Source organism: Schistocerca americana, chromosome 1 (assembly GCF_021461395.2).
Source record: "Schistocerca americana isolate TAMUIC-IGC-003095 chromosome 1, iqSchAmer2.1, whole genome shotgun sequence".
Classification (NCBI taxonomy): Eukaryota; Metazoa; Arthropoda; class Insecta; order Orthoptera; family Acrididae; genus Schistocerca; species Schistocerca americana.
In genome coordinates, this window is record NC_060119.1 from 907,905,914 (window position 1) to 907,925,358 (window position 19,445).

Sequence of the window (19,445 nt, forward strand, 5' to 3'; positions counted from 1 at the left end):
TAACTTGTTTGCAAGTGAACTGCCGTCTTTGACGACAGAAGTCGGTGGCTTTGCAAGCTGAAAACTAGTTAACGAGAAAACTTAATACTAAAATATAGCCCTTTTCGAAAGAGAGCATATCTCTTCAATAGGTTGTTACTTATTTACATGTTCATTAGATCGTTTGAAGATTCTTTTATCGAAATGATGTGGAACGATTCAGTTTACAGGATATGTACAGAGGATTAGCTTTAACATTAATGAACACATTATTTTTTAGTCCGATTCATGCAACAACATTTAAAAACAAGTAGTTTTTTTTTAGAAAGCTGCCAATTTTTATGTAGAAATTCGTCAATGTGATAGAAGTTGTCCAGGAGAAATGATTGCTTGCGACCTATCGGACACTTTGTTATGTGACAAAAGATCAAAAGATTTTTGTTGCTACATATTGAAGTCCTTTCACTGAAAGATTTAATAATTGATATGGCTCTGAGCACTATGGGACTTAACTTCTGAGGTTATCAGTCCCCTAGAACTTAGAACTACTTACACCTAACTAACCTAAGGACATCACACACATCCATGTCCGAGGCAGGATTCGAACCTGTGATCGTAGCGGTCGCGCGGTTCCAGACTGTAGCGCCTAGAACCGCTCGGCCACTCCGGCCGGACTAATAATTGATAGTAAAGTTCATTTCTCCGTCTAGCGCTATATGTATGGACATCACTGTTGCTCTCAAATTTTGATGGATTATTTATAACGAATTTCATTAGCGAATATATTATGTATTGTGAAGGTGCGGTCAAAATGCCTAGCTCTTGAAGATGTACCTACATGACGTCCACGGGTGAGAACTACATATTATTCTTACAGTTCGCTTTTCTGCGGTCAATACTTTCTTTAACGTCCATGGATCAACATATTACTCTTACAACTCGCTTTTGCGCAATCAATACTTTCTTTCTAAGTGATGAGTTACCCCATAACATTATTTCATAAGAAATTATTGAGAGGAAGTGCGCAAAATATTGTCGGGACGTTAATTCGTTTGTTTCCAAGATTAGCAATAATTGTACGAAGAGCAAAAGTAACGCAACTATTTGAAAAGCCTGCTAATACACATGTTACAGTTCAAGTTTTCATCAGTTTGTACATCCAAAAATTTGGAGCATTCTACCCTGTTTACTGTGCTACATCAGTTGTTGGCATGACTCTACGTGCTGTATAGAACTGAATATAGTGTTTTTTTCCTTTTTCTTTTCTTTTTCGTAGCTTAGGAAGGGTCCATTTTCTGAGAACCACTTAATAATTCTTTGGAAAATATAATTTACCTTATCTTCCGTTGATTTCTGTCTAATGTGATTTATTATAACACTAGTATCGTCTGCAAATAGTACCAATTCTGCTTGTTAAATGTTAAATGGAAGGTTATTCAAATCTGTAAGGAATAGGAATGGACCAAAAATTGGACCCTGCTGGACTCCCTTTGTGGTTTCTCGCCAGTAACTAAAATTTTCTACCCTTTGCTATATTGCTAGAATTACTCAGCGCAACATTTTCTATTCTGTTTGTTAAGTATCATTCAAACCAGTTGTGTGTAAAGCTGTTAGACCCATAAAACTTGAGATTTTGTAAGAGAGTAACATGATGTACACGTTATTTCTAATTACGCTTCGCAGTTACCTAATTTCAAGCTCATTCGACGTTGTCAAGCAAACACACCAAAACGAAATTTTTTCATACTGCAGTGACTGCTCCAGTTGGTGTTATGTCATTGAGGTTTAGCTAGTTCTTACGTTCGCTTTACGCGTTACTCAGATTTACATGTCTGAAGTTATTATGCTGTTCTTGCCATTAGCACAGAGTCTAGTTTGATGCAGTTCTCCATTTTGTTATCTTTTTTTGTGTAAGCCTCTTCATCTCTGCATGGGTACTGTACACAATGCCCACTTCAATCTGTTTATTCTATTCAAGACTTGGTCACCATCTACACTTTTTACCCCCTCCCCTCCTCACCACATACACACACTCTTCCCTCCATTACCAAATCAACTGTCCCTCTGCACGTACCCTGCAATGCCCTCTATCAACTTATTCCTCATGTTGGTGTAGTTGATCCATGCAGCTTTTTTCTCCTAAATTCTGTTCATCAACTCTCAATTACTTCTCTTGCCACCATCTATGCATGATTATCCTTGTGCCTATTCATTTACCTTGACATACATCTTTGCTGTTGAAATACTGACAGTTTTGGGAGTCTCTCCGATAATTTTCACGTACCTCTTGACATCGTTCGAATTTCCAGACTGTGTATGTTTTACCTCTTTCTCATTTTGCTATACACATTGTTACAGCGTTTCTTTTACGTCTCTTGAGACCGACTTTTTATTGTAGGCAGAAAAGCTGATGCTCATTCCCAACTAGTATCTAAACTCTGTGTTTGTTTTCCATTAACTGACAATGAATTTCATCGTTTCCTTCTGTTATGGTAAATTCCCATCTTCGACTGTTTTAATATCACAGCTAAGAAAAAATGACCTACCGACGGCCCTAAACATGTGAATGTACTCATAATGTTCGTGATGCTGTTTACCCGTTATTTGTAATACAAGGAGGAAAATCGCGCATGCACCCCAAGAAATTTGAGTTTTTACGACATTATGAAACTGACATACGGTACATAACTTTTCTTCCTGCTTACGTTCTCGTCAGTAAATATCTCTGTTTTTCTGGTATCAGAACCACTTGAATCAAATGGCGCCGTGTTATATAATTCATACGCAGTCATCTCGAAATCGTGGTATTGATGTACACAACTTTTTAAGAGGTGATATTGAGTTTTAGAATAGTTATGCATTGTTATCCCCAAATGATTGTCAGAATAAATAAATACATACATAGCGTGCAGCTAGATGTCACTGCTACGCAAAAGAAATTCTAGACGCAAATCACCGTAGTATGTGTCAGTAAAGGCGGTGATGTAACCGGTTTTGTTTCGCCGCCTGTACCCATTCATCAAACTGCATCATTGAGAGTACGTTGCCAGAACTGGTCGGCGTTACGTCGGTTTACTGTGTAAAGTTGAGATCAAAATGACCTAGCTCATGAATGACAAGGAGTTGCGTTTGGTGTAAAGGAGCTATAAATATCGACAGACGTGCTGTATAGTTTTACACTTGAACAGATATGTGCGACCGGAAATGTAGCGCTCCATGCTGCATGTGGTAAGAGCTGTATCCCAACATTCAACACAGAACCAATTTTATGTCTGGCTTCTACACCCTCACAGTAATAGCTTTTGTTTTTCATTGTTTCTTTGTGACAGAAGAGAATGGTAGGGAAAATCAGCAGAAACCAGTATTATTTCTGTACATTATACACATCTTTTTTCTTATGAGAAGAAATATTAGTTTTTGGGGTTGCATTTGTCTCGTCATTTGACGCTGGAAATTTTCCAGCTATTGTCAATGTGAGCGGTGACTGACTTCTGAATAAAATTCGAGGTTTTTTATTTCCCATGTCGCATGATAAACGGTGAGTACAGATGCAGAACAGAAGAAAATGAACTTTTCATAAAACAGTCCTAAGTATGGGTTAATTGGCTATTCTGAATGTACAAAGTCGCTTTTTCTGTTCTAGAATATTTCGTAGCGAGCGCTCTACAGAAGACTAGTTCAGATCGTCTTTCGCAGCTTGTTGCAAGTTGCCATTTAGCTGTTTCACTTGAGTAAAACTGAATGATATTTAGAGCACCCGTGAATAACTATTTAATATTAACACATTGCTTAAAAATTGAAGGACTTACTGACGACTTCCCATTTCATAAGATTCATATTTCTGGCAGTTAAGACGGAGAATACAGACAATCGTAAACATTGCAGATCCCTGAGCACTGTTCCAAAACGGAAACGATGTTATCACATATAAGACAGTAAACTAATTGCAGCTGCGATCAGACTTGAAAAATAGATAGAAAAAAATACAGGTAACGTATAGGACTTTCTGAGCTGAAATATACACTCCTGGAAATGGAAAAAAGAACACATTGACACCGGTGTGTCAGACCCACCATACTTGCTCCGGACACTGCGAGAGGGCTGTACAAGCAATGATCACACGCACGGCACAGCGGACACACCAGGAACCGCGGTGTTGGCCGTCGAATGGCGCTAGCTGCGCAGCATTTGTGCACCGCCGCCGTCAGTGTCAGCCAGTTTGCCGTGGCATACGGAGCTCCATCGCAGTCTTTAACACTGGTAGCATGCCGCGACAGCGTGGACGTGAACCGTATGTGCAGTTGACGGACTTTGCGCGAGGGCGTATAGTGGGCATGCGGGAGGCCGGGTGGACGTACCGCCGAATTGCTCAACACGTGGGGCGTGAGGTCTCCACAGTACACCGATGTTGTCGCCAGTGGTCGGCGGAAGGTGCACGTGCCCGTCGACCTGGGACCGGACCGCAGCGACGCACGGATGCACGCCAAGACCGTAGGATCCTATGCAGTGCCGTAGGGGACCGCACCGCCACTTCCCAGCAAATTAGGGACACTGTTGCTCCTGGGGTATCGGCGAGGACCATTCGCAACCGTCTCCATGAAGCTGGGCTACGGTCCCGCACACCGTTAGGCCGTCTTCCGCTCACGCCCCAACATCGTGCAGCCCGCCTCCAGTGGTGTCGCGACAGGCGTGAATGGAGGGACGAATGGAGACGTGTCGTCTTCAGCGATGAGAGTCGCTTCTGCCTTGGTGCCAATGATGGTCGTATGCGTGTTTGGCGCCGTGCAGGTGAGCGCCACAATCAGGACTGCATACGACCGAGGCACACAGGGCCAACACCCGGCATCATGGTGTGGGGAGCGATCTCCTACACTGGCCGTACACCACTGGTGATCGTCAAGGGGACACTGAATAGTGCACGGTACATCCAAACCGTCATCGAACCCATCGTTCTACCATTCCTAGACCGGCAAGGGAACTTGCTGTTCCAACAGGACAATGCACGTCCGCATGTATCCCGTGCCACCCAACGTGCTCTAGAAGGTGTACGTCAACTACCCTGGCCAGCAAGGTCTCCGAATCTGTCCCCCATTGAGCATGTTTGGGACTGGATGAAGCGTCGTCTCACGCGGTCTGCACGTCCAGCACGAACGCTGGTCCAACTGAGGCGCCAGGTGGAAATGGCATGGCAAGCCGTTCCACAGGACTACATACAGCATCTCTACGATCGTCTCCATGGGAGAATAGCGGCCTGCATTGCTGCGAAAGGTGGATATACACTGTACTAGTGCCGACATTGTGCATGCTCTGTTGCCTGTGTCTATGTGCCTGTGGTTCTGTCAGTGTGATCATGTGATGTATCTGACCCCAGGAATGTGTCAATAAAGTTTCCCCTTCCTGGGACAATGAATTCACGGTGTTCTTATTTCAATTTCCAGGAGTGTATTTCGTGATAACCTGATTGTCTTTCTCGGCGAGTTGACATTTTGCTTGAAGATCATGGGAACGACACTCATCGAAACGTCGCGCTGCTTCGACGAACTCACTGGACTTGAAACACGAGAGCTTTATACTGTACCATCTGACCACCCAGCGTTGCCCGGCTATGCGTTTATCCAACTGTAATAGGCGATCTCCTTCCCCTTCTCTCTGTCTATCAACTCGCATCTCTCTGTCCACCTCCTCTTCCTCTCTCTCTGTCCGTTTCCTCCTCAATGCTTCCTACGTCCATCTCCTCATCCCTCTCTCTCTCTATTCATCTCCCACTTTTCCCTTTCTCTGTCAATTTCCCCCCTCTCTCTCATCTATCCGTCCATCTCCTCCCCCCTCTTCCCCCCGTATCTCTGTACTCATATCTTGCTTCCTACACTCTGCCTGTTCTTCTCGTCCTCCCTCCTTCTCTCTCCACGTTATCATCCCCACCCAAATAGTAGGTTGCTGGTTCTTACATCTATAGTATTTCTTTCCAGATAGTATATAATTCGTGTACAAGTTTGGTTGAAATCTGTCCAAAGGTTTTGGAGGAGCTTTTCACCCTCGGCTTTGCCGGCATACGCACATACCGCATATAATTCAAATATATTTAACACATATTTCATATGCATCTCCAGCGCATTTCTCCCTGCAGCTTCGTTCTCAAGCAGCTCAATGTTTATGACGTCGTATCTCCTGAGCTATGCGTCGTACAACGATATAATTTTGTAGATACGTTCAGAGGCGTATGTCGATACTGTCTGCGAAATGTGTTGAGAATATATTTAGTAACAAATACGTAATACATTTAAACGACATGCATGATGCGCCAGTTTCTCAAGCATCCCATGTTTATGACGTCATATCTCCTGAACTGTGTGTGGTACAATGATATAATTATGCAAGTACATTCAGTAGTGTACATGAAAACTGTATGCAAAATCTATCGTGAATATAGTCCCCAGGAAAGAAGTAATAAATTAAAACGTCATACCAGATGCGGCAGTACTATTGCTGTACGTGAACAACGAATATGTTGTAAGCGATAAACCTTTTCCCTTTTATTAATTTGTGGTGGATACCAGCGAGAAAAAGTTTCATAAAGGTTTGAAATTATGTGGAAAGTTTGTTGCAATTCACTAAGTACCCTCACTATCAAATACTGGATAAATGAAGTCTGGGTATTCTCGCGTCGTAGGCTACACTTCTTTGTCACCTCCACCCCCACCCCTTCGATGGGTAGGGGGTAGGTGGTTCTTACCTCCACAGCGATTCTTTCCAGACAGTAAGTTTGGTTGAAATTGCTCCCGTGGTATGGGACATGGGGAACGAACATACGTAGATACATACATACATTCATATACAAGTACTAACATCCATTTTTATAATATGTTTGGATTATACGATATTATAACAGGCGCCGGTCGTTGTGGCCGAGCGGTTCTAGGCGCTTCAGTCCGGAACCGCGCTGCTGCTAAAGTCGCAGATTCGAATCCTGCCTCGGGCATGGACGTGTGTGATGTCCTTAGGTTTGTTAGGTTTAAGTGGTTCTACGTCTAGGGGACTGATGACCTCAGATGTTAAGTCCCATAGTGCTTGGAGCCACTTGAACCATTTTTTATACCAGGCATTTAAGATTTTTTGTTACCTTCTGGTATCTAAGTTCGCTTGCTAATAGCTTCAAAACTGCCCAAATACTGTTTCTTAAGATGGTTGATTCGTTAAGTCTGAGAAATGAAACTGAATTACGAATAAACCTCCCGCCCTGTAAAAGATATTCCACTTCGTACATGAAGAAACAAACATGCTTTACTGAAGGAAGAAGGGTTAAATACAACCTTTCAGTTGAAAAAAATTAGACGAAAATGCCAAAGGACTCCCATGTAGCGCTATAGGGTAAATATAGGAAAATTTGGTAGGAAGCCCTGTTGAGAGATTTGAAGCCCACACTTTCAAATATTCGCTGATCCATCAAGCTCCGGTAATGATTCTGCTCCTTAGTTCCAAGTGCCCCCTCCTCTTTCCCGCCACGAAAAAGAGCAAATTAGTTACAGTCTCTTGCGGAAGCACACGATTATGTTAGTCATTAATAAAATGTAAAATTCGGAGCAGGCTGCTTAATTCAGAGATGATTGTAGAAATAAGAGTAGAAACGAAGTTAACGAGCAGTGGTCTCACGGGACTTAAGACGAAAAAGACTAGTGTTACCATCTACGTATTTTCGCACGTTACTCGTCCCACTGCAACAATACTACATCTGCAAAAAGCTACTGCATGCGGAACACTTCGAGGCTCCGGGTATATCATCACATCTACTCAACGTGATATAAACGTAATCGCGGTCGTTTCGTGAACAAGAGTCTGTTGCATGAAGTTTGCTGCCGTTTTACTCGCGGTGGAAAGGACTTGGCAGCTTCACTTGGAAAACGCTCTGCGCAATCTGAAGCGGGTCCTTAATTTCCAGCAGAATTTCCGATTTGATAACAGTCATCGTAGTCAAACGAAAAAAAAATATAGTTGGAACATCCATATGCCATAAATATATGGTGTGTATGTAATTTATCTAAGAGAGAAGCTTATAAAACACTTATAAACCGAGTATTGAGTATTGACCAGTAGTCTGGGACACTTGCAAAGCTGTATTAATAGAAGAGAGAGAAATATCCAATGAAAAGCGACAAGTTTCCTAATATGTTCGTTAGTAACCGCGAGAACGTTACGGAGATGCTCAACAAACACCAAGGGTACACGTTACAAGAGAGGCATCGTGCATTACGAAGACGTTTGCCGTTGAAATTCCGAGAGCATATGTTCCAAGAACAGTCACTATACATACATCTTGTGAAATGACAACGACGTGAAATTCAGAGAAATTAGAGCTCATTCGGAGGTTTATCGATAGTCATTCTTCCCACTCACCATCCGTAAATAGAACAGGGGAGGGAGGAAGCTGACAGTGGCATCACAAGTACCCTCCACCGCGCACCTTGAGTGGACTTGCGCAGTGTAGATATAGATGTATAACAATACCGGAGAGCTGGGCATTCGAACCCGCAGAGGGGCGAGGATACACGATTTTGTATCAATTCTTTGTTAGACTCCGAGTTCAAAGGTGGGATTCGATACCTGATGGTCACATTATTTTGTTCAGGGCTCCAGAAGTACTTTCTGGCAAGTAGAATGCGAGTTCAGATCAAAAGGCACAAGTAGGGTTTTGTTCTGGACATTGCTCGTACACATTTCAACGCGGCGAAAAATAAACAAAGGCGGTGACCGACTTGAAACAAAACAAGGGAATAGCGGCAAGCGTGCGGTTTCCGTCGATCACCTTGAGGCCGGAGCGTTCACCCCGGCGTGGCGAGGCGAGGCGAGGCGCAGCCACGCCATCCCCTCCACCGCGACACACACACACACACACACACACACGTTCGCACGCTCTTTGCATTCTACGGGGCCAGAGACGCCGGACGGCTTCCTCAAGAATGTCGTCCTTCAGGTCATCCGATACGCGTGCGTCTGGCGCGCCAGACGCACCGCGAAATTCTGTTTTGTTTTTTTCCCCGTCCTTTTAAAATTTCTTGTAGCGCTACACTAATTTCACCCTCGCTGGTAATACTTGGAGCGCAGTCTTCTATACAGCTGCGCGGTTGCGTTTTAACACTTTGTTATTATTTATTTGTCAAATAACTCGGTAATGTTGACGTCGACATTCAGTGGACGCTTCAGCTTTCCAAATATTACAGTCAACAAAACTTTCTCAAGTTGTGAAGAAATATACAAAGTCTGGAACACGTTATTAACGTTATTAAATGTTGTATGCATTTTAGGCTGTTTCAAATGAAACTTCTACATCTACATACAGCATATAGTATTCCGCAAGCCAGCGTATGGTGCGTGGCGGATGGTCCCTTGTACCACTACTAGTAATTTCCTTTCCTGTTCCACCCGCAGACAGAACGAGCAAGAAACGACCGTCCATATGCCTCCGTAGAAGCCCCAATTTCTCTCACCTTCGTAGTTTTTACGCGAAATGTGCGTTGGCGGGAGTTGAAACATTCTGCAGTCAGCGTTTAACGCCGATTCTCTAAATTTCGCCTTTCCTCCTGGGATTCCCATTTGAGTCCCCAAAACATTCCTGTAATACTCGCGTGCTGATTGAACCTACCGGTACCAAACCTAGCAGGTGGGGATCCTAAACACCTAAACAGCACTCAGGAATGGGTGGCACAGGTGTTCTATATGCGGCCTCGTTTGCACATGACACAGACTTTTCTAAAATTCTCTCAAAAAATCGAAAGACGACCATTCGCTTTCCCTACGTCATTACATGCTCATTCCATTTCATACCGCTTTGCAACGATACCCGTAGGCATTTAATCGACGTGTCTGCGACAAGCAGCAGATTACTGTGTTCGAACCTTACGGGGTTGTTTTTCCAACTCGTCTGCATTAATTTACATTTCTCTGCATTTAGAGCTAGCTGCAGTTCATCACACCATCTACAAATTGTGTCAAGTTCTCTTGTATCCTCCAAAAGTCACTCAACGACGACACCTTTTCGAACACCACAGCAATATCAGCAAACGGCCACAGATTGCTGCTCACCCTGTCCGGAAGATCATTTATACCCTTCTCTCTGACGAACACTCGCCGTCGAGGACTACGTATTGGGTCTATTACTTAAGAAGTCTTCGAGCCATTTATATGTGTGGGAATCTACTCCGTACGCTCGTACCTTCGTTAACAGTCTGCGGTGGGGCACGGCTTCAAACGCTTTTCGGTAATGTAGGAATATGGAATGTCTGTTGCCCTTCTTCCATAGTTCGAACGATATCACGTGAGAAAATGGCAAGCTGTTTCTGTATTCTTCAATACCTCGTGTCACAGGATAATGAGAGAAGTGCTTCAGTCAAATATTTTCTGTAGTGTTTGATTCCGTTGAAATGTATTTTCGTTTATTTTGGAGGTAGATTAACTTATCTTCTGACTCTTCCGCAATGTTCCTCATATGTCAAATATGAACACTTCATCAACACACACTTCCGTTCTCAATATTCCTGTTCAGTAACCACAGACATAGAGGTACAGATTTATTAAGCTGCAAGTCTAATTCCAGTGTTTCTAAGTAAATTATTGATTTAATTCATTCTTGCACTCTACGTAAAGACACATTATATGTATAGTAGTAGACTTGGAAAGCGCTCTATTAATATAAATGAGGACTTCACGACACTGCAACAGTCGTTCGATCAAGCACATCACTCGATTTATTTCGTCCTTCTTCTGCCTAATATGTGCATCGTTTAGGTTTCTTGGTTTCATGAACCTCCGGTGTCTCACAAACACCGATACTGTCGATTTCATTATCTCACCCATTTTTATGAACATCGACACTCATTTGAACGATTCTTTTATCGGAATGATGCGGCACCAGTCAGTTAATAGGATATGCAGTATATAGATGGGTAGCGTTAACATTAACGAACACATTTTTTAGTCCTACTCATGCAACTATACATAAAAACAAGTTTTTTTGGACGCCATCAGGTTTTAAATAGAAATTCGTTCATGGAATAACAGGAGTAGCCCAGAAGAAATTATTTTAGGTTAGATTTAAAACTTGATTTACTACCTGTCGGATATTTTGTTATTGGGAAAAAAATTAAAAAAAATTTTGTTGCTACATATTGAACTCATTTCTAAGCCAAGACAGCTTTAAAAATAGGTAACAAAGGTAATTTTCGCCTCTACTGTTGTAGGTATGGACGTCACTGTTGTTCTGAAATTTGTTTACAAGAAAAGAGCATTGTGATGTAATTAATTTTCGGTATTAGGGGGAAGATGCTTTAGTCTTTCATAACGATAAAGCCCAATACTGAAAACTAATTATGACACTGCCCGTGGAAGACTCCGAATTTGTGAAACTGCATTGGTTTAAAAATGCCCTTTTTAGAAGCCCATTCTTGATTTCTAAAATCGCAATACTATTTCTAACTAGAAAATTAATGTATGGTTCTACTTACGCTTTCTTATAGTTCAGCGATGATGCATTTTAATTTGAAAAAGTCGCAAATATTTTCCTGTTTGACGTAGAATCCAGTGACCTGATCTTTGGTGTCCTTGGTACTTTGGAGTCAAGGTCACTATACCCGTTTCATGCTGCAGCCCATTTTATGTTATAGCCGCCACTAAGGCCTACCCAGATTTTTCGATTTCTCTGTCTTGTTTCTAGCTGTTCGTACCGAGCAGATGGCGCACTCGGGGCAACACCGACTGAGATCCCCCTTGTAACCACTCTTACTTCAACTGAAGATGCAGTGCTAAGATCCTTAGCGATATACATTTTCGTGCACTGTGATTTATCAAAAACAAAAATATTGGGAAAATAGTTGCAGAAAAAGGAGTTTGGTGTATGAACAAAGTTAACTTCTTCTGTGAGCAACAATTAAGATCTCTGGTTGCGTTTACGACCTAGCCATCAGTTTTCCTTGCGGAAAACATCTGTTCACAATTACGAAAGTGCAATTTAATTTGACGCACTCAAAAACATTTACAAAATACAATGAACGCTAATTTTGATTTTGTTACAGCTTCTTCCATAGAACTGTTTAAGTGTGTTACTAGCGAATACACCCAGGATAGTACCTTTACCTTATAGTGACAAATTCGTTTAAAAAGCTAAATAATAGAAGATTGTACCACTATTGTGCCGTTCTCCTTATCGGATACCAGAGATACGCTCGCGTAAGAAATAACTGGCGTGATTAAATTAACGCACGTGCAACAACAAAGGAGACGGGATGCCGTCCGGTCATCGAGATTTAGGTTTCCCTAAATTTATTAAGGCGATCTCAGGGCTGGGTCCATTGAGGCCCACGTCCTCTCTGCTGGAGCTGGTTCGATGTCCAGGGTTATCAGTATGATAGCTGACTTTCGTATGTGGTGTTATTATTGTTGTACTCGTACCACAGTTATGGAGTAAGAGGGACTGAGGCCTGGCTGGTGGCCGCTCTGGGTCGAAACTGCGGTCGACCCTCCACGCTCATCTGACCATCTCTTGGTCATTTGCGTAGTGTGCGCATTGTACGTACTTGTGGCCCTATTTGTCCATCTCCTCCTTCCCCCTTTGTTTGTCTGTCTCCTCAGCGTCCCCGCCCGCCTGTCCACGCGTTCTCCCTCTCTTTCTCTGCTCAACTTCTCCACCTCTCTCTCTCTCTCTCTCTCTCTCTCTCTCTCTCTCTCTCTCTCCTCCTCCTCCTCCTTCTTAGCCCATCACCTCCTCTCCCCCTCTATTTCCCCATACCTCTCTCTCTCTCTCTCTCTCTCTCTCTCTCCGTCTCCTCCCATATCTGTGTCCGCTCTCCCTTCCCCACCCCCCTCTCTCTGTCCATCCCTTCCTCCCCTAGTTCTCTCTCCGCGTTATAATCCTCACCCCAATAGGAGGTTGCTGATTCTTACCCCCACAGTATTTCTTACAGATAGTAAACACTACGTGTACCACATTTGGTTAGAAAGGATCCAGGGGTTTAGGGGGAGTTTTTTTATCTGCAGCTGTGTCCGCAAACGCACATGTCACATATATTCAATATATCTGACACGAGTTTTTACACATATTTAACCTGTAGGTTTAGAAAATTTTGCACTGCAGTTTCGTTTTCACGCAGCTCAATGTTTATGACGTCGTATCTCTTGAACTGTGAGTCGTACAATGATGTAATGTTCTAGGTACATTCAGTGGCGTGTGTGTATACGGCCAGGAAAATGTGAAGCGAATAGAGTTCTTAACAAAGAAGTAATAAAAATAAACGTCATACCTGATGCAGCAGTTTTACTGCTTGAATAGAGGATTTGTAGTAAGCGATAAAGTTTCTCAGCAAGACAATGTTTCATAAAAGTTTCGAATTATGTACAAAGTTTGTTGCAAGTCACGAAGTGCTTTGATTCTCAAATACTGCATGAAGGAAGTCTGTGCATGGGCGCGTCGTGGGCTACACTTTTTTTCCACCCCCATCCTTTGGTAGATAGATGGTTCTTACCCCTATATAGTAAATGTGGTATGTACCAACTTCGGCTGAAATGGGTCCAGTGGTTTAGCAGCTGCTATGCAACATAAATATATACATTTTATAATATGTATGGATACGAGGTTACACATTGTTATATCACGTGTACTATCTAACGTCAAATGAAAATGAAATTTTGTTGGTCTCTCTACGGGATCAAACAGGACTTTGGGGTAGGTTCTAATGAATTCTACTACGACATCTGGCAAGACATGAAATTTGAAAGCAAGGTATCGCTACAACATAATGTCGAAACTGCACTTTATTTCAAATAATAATAGTAATTACACGTTTACATACATAAAAGCTGTAACAACAATGGTAGATGTCTTTGCCTGCTTTCTCGCCACCAAAATGAACCAATATTAATACTGTACCAGAATGTGATTAAGCAATCCGCTATCTCCCCAAGCTACACATTCCACACCCGCTGTACTATTGTGAGTTGCGCTACTGGAGTGAAATGAGACCAAAAGGTGTCGCAAGTGCATCGGCTCAGGCGTCGGCAGAGGCGGCGGTGGCGACGACGGAGAGGGGCGCGGGCTGGAACTGGCGCAGGATGTTGGCGATGATCTCGAGCGGCTCGCGCGTCGCCGCGGCCGGCTCGTCCTGCAGGCGCAGCGCCGTGGCGCGCACCTGCTGCACGAACATCTGCAGCGGCGGCCGCTCGCCCTCCTCGTGGAACCAGGCGCGCGGGAACGTCGCCACGATGGAGGCGCTCTTGCGCGCCGCGTCCGCCGGCGTGCACGCGCGCAGCGCCGTCAGCAGGTACCGGTTCAGCAGCATCGTCACGGACACCTCCTGCCGGCAAAACACGACAAAGGGGAGTGGCGGAGACTGCGGAAAGCTGCGTGGCAGAGGCTCGAGACACGTCAGCTGTGCTGATAATACAAAGAGAGAGGAGGGCTGAAAGAGAAACGAAACTGGGAGGTTTCTCGCACAGGCGCAGAAATTAGGCTGTGAGGAGTATCTGATGGAAGCAAAGTCGAAAAAGAAGAGGGAGAGATACAAAAATAATAAAAATCTCAGTGACTTAACACTCAGTTAGCCAGCTGGATCACAGGTTATCACAGAATTTATTTTCATATGCATACTATTAAAAAGTTAACACACTAAGTCAGTTGTTAGCTCCCAGCTTCCAAATTAATGGGAATTGAAAAACTGATAAAGCACTTTCAATCAAAAGGTACCTATTTTTTATTTTTGTTCCATTTTTTCAATAAATAAATGAAGAATTATAGTCGTTTCTCATGTTCTATCTTTGAATGAGAAATTCACTAGTTGTTTCAACCAAACTATACACTACTCTCAGTTGTATTTCTCAGATAAGTAGCAGCTGTTCATGTATCTGTTAGTGGAGCGCCTAACCAAATACTAATTAGTGTACGACAGCTGGGGCCTGTGCTCAGTGTGCCGTTCCCTTGGGGGCACGTTGTCGGATGGGCTAAATAAAATAAGGAAGGGTAACGGAAGAGGAGAAGAGTGTGGGAGCGAAGTAGCAGGGATAGAGAAAGGGAGAGGCGGAGGAGGAGGAAGAGGAGAGGAAGAAGAAGAGGGAGCAGGAGGAGGAGAGGAAAAAGAAGGAAAAACAAAAGAGGAAAAAGAAGAAGGAGGAGGAAGAGGATATGGAGGACAGGGAAAAGGAGAGACAGGAGGAGGAGACGAAGAATGGGGAAAGAAGAAGAAGAAGGAAATGGAGGAGGAAGGCAACAAGAAGAAGAATAGAAGGAACATGACGGGCAAAGTGTGAAGAACACTTAACTCGGAAGGCAGCGGGGATGTATAAAAGAGATGCATGAGGAGTTGCACAAGACCTACGCCCTCGTATGGAGACGTTCGCGCCTGTGTCGCATTTTCAGCTACTAGATGGGACCACTCTAGTTTCGTCGCGTTAACCACTTGGCGTAAGGAAAGTATATATGGGCTGTTTCGTTTGTTATTTTGTCTGTTACAGCTTTCCACTGATCAACACTGTAAAGGTCTTTCTTTATCGTTGCAAGCAATGCGACTATGGGTTGTCTGTGTAGCATCGGACTGACAGTATATTACGATTGATTAACTGTAAACACAGGGATGAACATTGCTTTATTTCTCGCCGCAATAAAAACGTTTCCATGCAGACCGGTGTAAATAATTTTACTGTATAATCACATGATGATGATCAATTACCTGCAGCACTCGTTCCCCAAGAATACCGTGCCACGTTAGTGCGTTCCTCAGCAGCTTGAGCGCTGACCCGAACTGCCGCTGGAAAAAAGGCGTCCACGCCTCAGCATAGACGCCGCGAGACACGTTGGGTGGCACCAACGGGATAAACACGTCGTTGGCCACCGCAGATTTCATCTTGTCGAGGGCGGTCTGCAGCAGCTGCTGCAGCGGCTTGCTGTCCTCTGTCAGTGACGGGTAGGCCCGCAGCAGCTTGCGGAGCAAACCCACCAAGCGCAACGTCTGCGAAGTCGACAGCGGGTCCCAGGCGGCCTCCACCAGCGCGCGCAGCTTAGGCACTATGACGCGCTCCATCACTTTGGGCACCAGCTGCGCGTCCGGGTCCTCCCTCAGGGACATCTCCGTTTCCGACTCGGTGAGCCCGTACAGCAGCAGCGTCGCGTACCATTCGTACTGCTCCATCTCGACCGTGGTCTCTTGCAGCGGGTTCCACGTCAGCATCCTGAGCCGGATCACCGGGTCGAAGATTTTGGGCAGGCACAGGCTGACATAGGCCTCCCGGTAGTCGTCCGGATGGACGGAGCGCCAGTCCTCGAAGCGCGACTTGATGCTCCGCAGAGAGGAGAACTCCTCGACGACGTCGTCGAGGACGAGGTCGGCGTCGGACTCGATGGTGGCGAGTTTGCGCTTGAAGGCGGCCGCCTCCAGCTCGGTGACCTCGTCGTCGCTGGACATGCCGTCGACGTGCGCGGCCGCGGCGGCCGGGGTGCGCGCCCTGCGCCGCCGCGCGCGCCGGCCCTCGCGCTCTGCCGCCCTGCGCGTGCGCGCCTCATCCTCGGGGCCCGAGCGCTTCACGTTCCTCGCGGCCGACGCCACCTCGTCGCACTCGTCGCGGATGTCCTGCCGGCGGCGCTCCATCAGCAACTCTGCGCGGCCCCGCAGCACCTCCAGGAAGCGCTGCTCCAGGTTCGATATGATGAACACCTTCTCGTCCAGGCACTCGATCAAGTTCAGCACGTAGTAATGCAGCTTCTGGTAGAACTGCAGCCTGTTGACCAAGTCGGGCCGCTCCCTTTCGCACGACTCGCGATTCTTCTCGTTCATCTCTATCTGCTCGCAAGTCTGCTGAAGGAGCTGGTTGTCCACATCGTGCTGCTGCTTCATCTGCGCCAGTCTCTCGCGCAGCCTGTTGACTACTGTCTCCGGAGGCTCTATCGGCGGTGGGAACGGTGAAGCCGTGTAATCTCCAGACTCCGCAGACATGTTGGACACTTCGGTGCCCACGAATCTTTCACTGGCCATAGGCATATACGGCTGTGCGTAATACATGCTCGCCATTGTCGTTTCGGACCGCATAGCCTCTATCTGACCTCTGGATACTCCTTTCTTCAGCTGCTGAGATTCCCATTCGTCGTCGTCTTCTTTGTTCCCCGGATTCTCCCTAGCTGCAGTGAATACTTCCAACCTGTTCTCTTTCTCCGAAACTTGAGTCTTTACTTCCATTTTGATTCTCTCCTCATCGCTCGTGTCGTTGTCGTCAGAGAGCTTAAGTTTCGAGGAACTAGACTCTGTGGTCGCCACGGGAATGAAGTCTTCTCCCATTTGCCTGGCTAGCTGGCGCCGCTTCCTCGCCGCATGAATAGCAGCTGCGTCGGGTATTTTCCCGCATTGCAGCAACAGCTTGACGTTGTCCGCGTCTGGAAACTTAGACCTCTCTCTCTCGCGTTCCTCTTCCTCCTCCTCCTCTTCTGAACTAATATCGCAGAAGGCCATTTCCGCTTCGCGACCACTTAGGATCACAGGCTTGTGAGTCTGTTTAACAACTATTTTGAGTTCGCTGGCGTCACCCGGTATGACGGTCTCTGTCGCATCTGTTGTGTCTGGTTTCTCCTCCGTTTCTTGCTTCTTCCCTTCCTTTTTCTTTTTCCTTTCATTATTCAGCATCCTGCTCAGTTTTTTACTCTGTGACGACTTCTTCACTTGGAACACTTCTTCGCCCTCGTTGAGGTCTTCCTCGAAGCTGAGGACGCTGGGGTTGTGTTTGGCCTGCTTCTTCTCCTTCTTCTTGGTAGGTTTCGCCTCCACAGGCAACACTGGAGGCGATGGTTCCTGCTCTGTGCTGGTCCCAGGAGCCGGGGTAGTTTCGCTTTCGTCAGCATTCTCGTCGGTGCCGAATACTCGACGGCTGATATTCTTCTTCGGCTTCTTGAAGAGCGCCATTTTCGTATTTCAATTGTACCTGCAACAGAGGAATTACAACGGTCCGATTAAGAGCGAATAACAATTCAGGAGATGTCGTCATGCCACGCTCCTAGTGTCGTCGTTTCGGGAATCTCATAAAATCTCTATCTACTACTAAAGGGTAGTGTCAGTGATCGTCGTAATTCAAGAACTAGTGCAGTTGACTACAACATAAAGAAGACATGTGTGATATGCACAAGACTAGTGTGAGTCCAAGCAAACGAGTAAAAATAAAACTGTAGTGTTGCTGTAACTCTAACCAGAAAGGACTAAAGCTGCAACAACTTTACTTCGGGGCTATAGCGACAGCATTTCGCTAGTTACATCCTGGGTATTATACATTAAACTATTTGATATTGTGTTAATCACACCCACAACGACTCCCTCATTTATCGCCGTTAACATCACTCTGTCTTCCGCAGAGTAATTGACTCAGCCAAGAAAGAGATATATCGCTTCAGGACATTATACACCCAGGCTTTGAAAGGAAACACTTATACGCTTTGCATAATAAACAAATTAACATCTCGGACATTACTGTGTCACAGAACTACTTTAGGGACAGGTTTCTAACAGCAAAATATGAAAAATGTACAATACGCATGGGCTCTAAAATGCATACCTTAAGACCTATCACCACTTGTTCAGTAGAAGAGATGGGTTACATACGACCGAAGATGAACAAGTAGTAGTAGTAGTTCATAGATCTTAAAGTGTCCACTTTAGAGCCCACGACCAACACATATTTTTCCTTGTTTTGGTGTAAGGAACCTATCCCTAAAACTTTTCGGAGTTTTTTAAGGACACACTGTATAATTTCACTCGCTCTCCGTAATAGCTTGAACCAAGCGAGGTGGCGCAGTGGTTAACACACTGGCCTTGCATTCGGGAGGACAACGATTCAAACTCGCGTCCGGCCATTCTGATTAAGGTTTTCCGTGATTTCCCTAAATAGCTCGAGGCAAATACCGGTATGTTTCCTTCCCCTCCTTGATACAATCCCAGCTTGTGCTCTGTCTCTAATGACCTCGACGTCGACGGGGTTAAACCCAATCTTCATTCCATCCTTCCATAATAGTTTGAATCGACGATTGGATACAAAAACATGGGGATCATCGCAAATATCAGAAAGCAACTCTATTAAGTAGCTGCAGATAAGCCAAGAGATCAGAAGACCATTGTTGTGTTACTGGGCAAATAAATAAGCAGTAAAAAGAGAAGAGGCATAAGTTTCTTCATAGCTCAGTAAGGATGCCTCCACAAATTAGCCAATATATAAACTGAGAGGCCATATGACACGGGAAACTTTATCTCATTTTAAGATGTGCCGAGCAGGATACCCGAATGAACGGCTAGGTGTTGCATACGGCACGAATGTAGACACGTTACTCGTATATATACAGGTACGTAGCGATCACTGCAGTACCTTTGACGTAACGGCCTTCGATTCTAAGATTATGATTGGTCACGGGTCAAAGCATATCGCAGATTAGGCAAGAATAGGAGTTTACGAAGTCAACATTG

General features: G+C 44.8%; 1 protein-coding gene and 1 long non-coding RNA gene across 4 annotated transcripts in view; one reads left to right on the forward strand and one right to left on the reverse strand.

Moving 5' to 3' along the window:
* The window catches only part of LOC124615247, an 811,296-nt gene that overhangs the window by 704,239 nt on the left and 87,612 nt on the right, over window positions 1–19,445 (forward strand). The gene's annotated exons all lie outside the window — the stretch shown is intronic.
* Window positions 13,759–19,445, reverse strand: part of LOC124615190 (PAX3- and PAX7-binding protein 1) — a 172,775-nt gene continuing 167,088 nt past the window's right edge. For all 3 annotated transcript variants that reach the window (XM_047143007.1, XM_047143008.1, XM_047143009.1), the window contains exons 2-3: window positions 15,684–17,919; window positions 13,759–14,315 (exon numbers count right to left, since the gene is read on the reverse strand). In XM_047143007.1, coding sequence (XP_046998963.1) covers window positions 14,010–14,315; window positions 15,684–17,900 — 2,523 coding nt within the window. In that variant the 5' untranslated portion in view covers window positions 17,901–17,919 and the 3' untranslated portion in view covers window positions 13,759–14,009. The remainder of the gene's footprint in view (window positions 14,316–15,683; window positions 17,920–19,445) is intronic.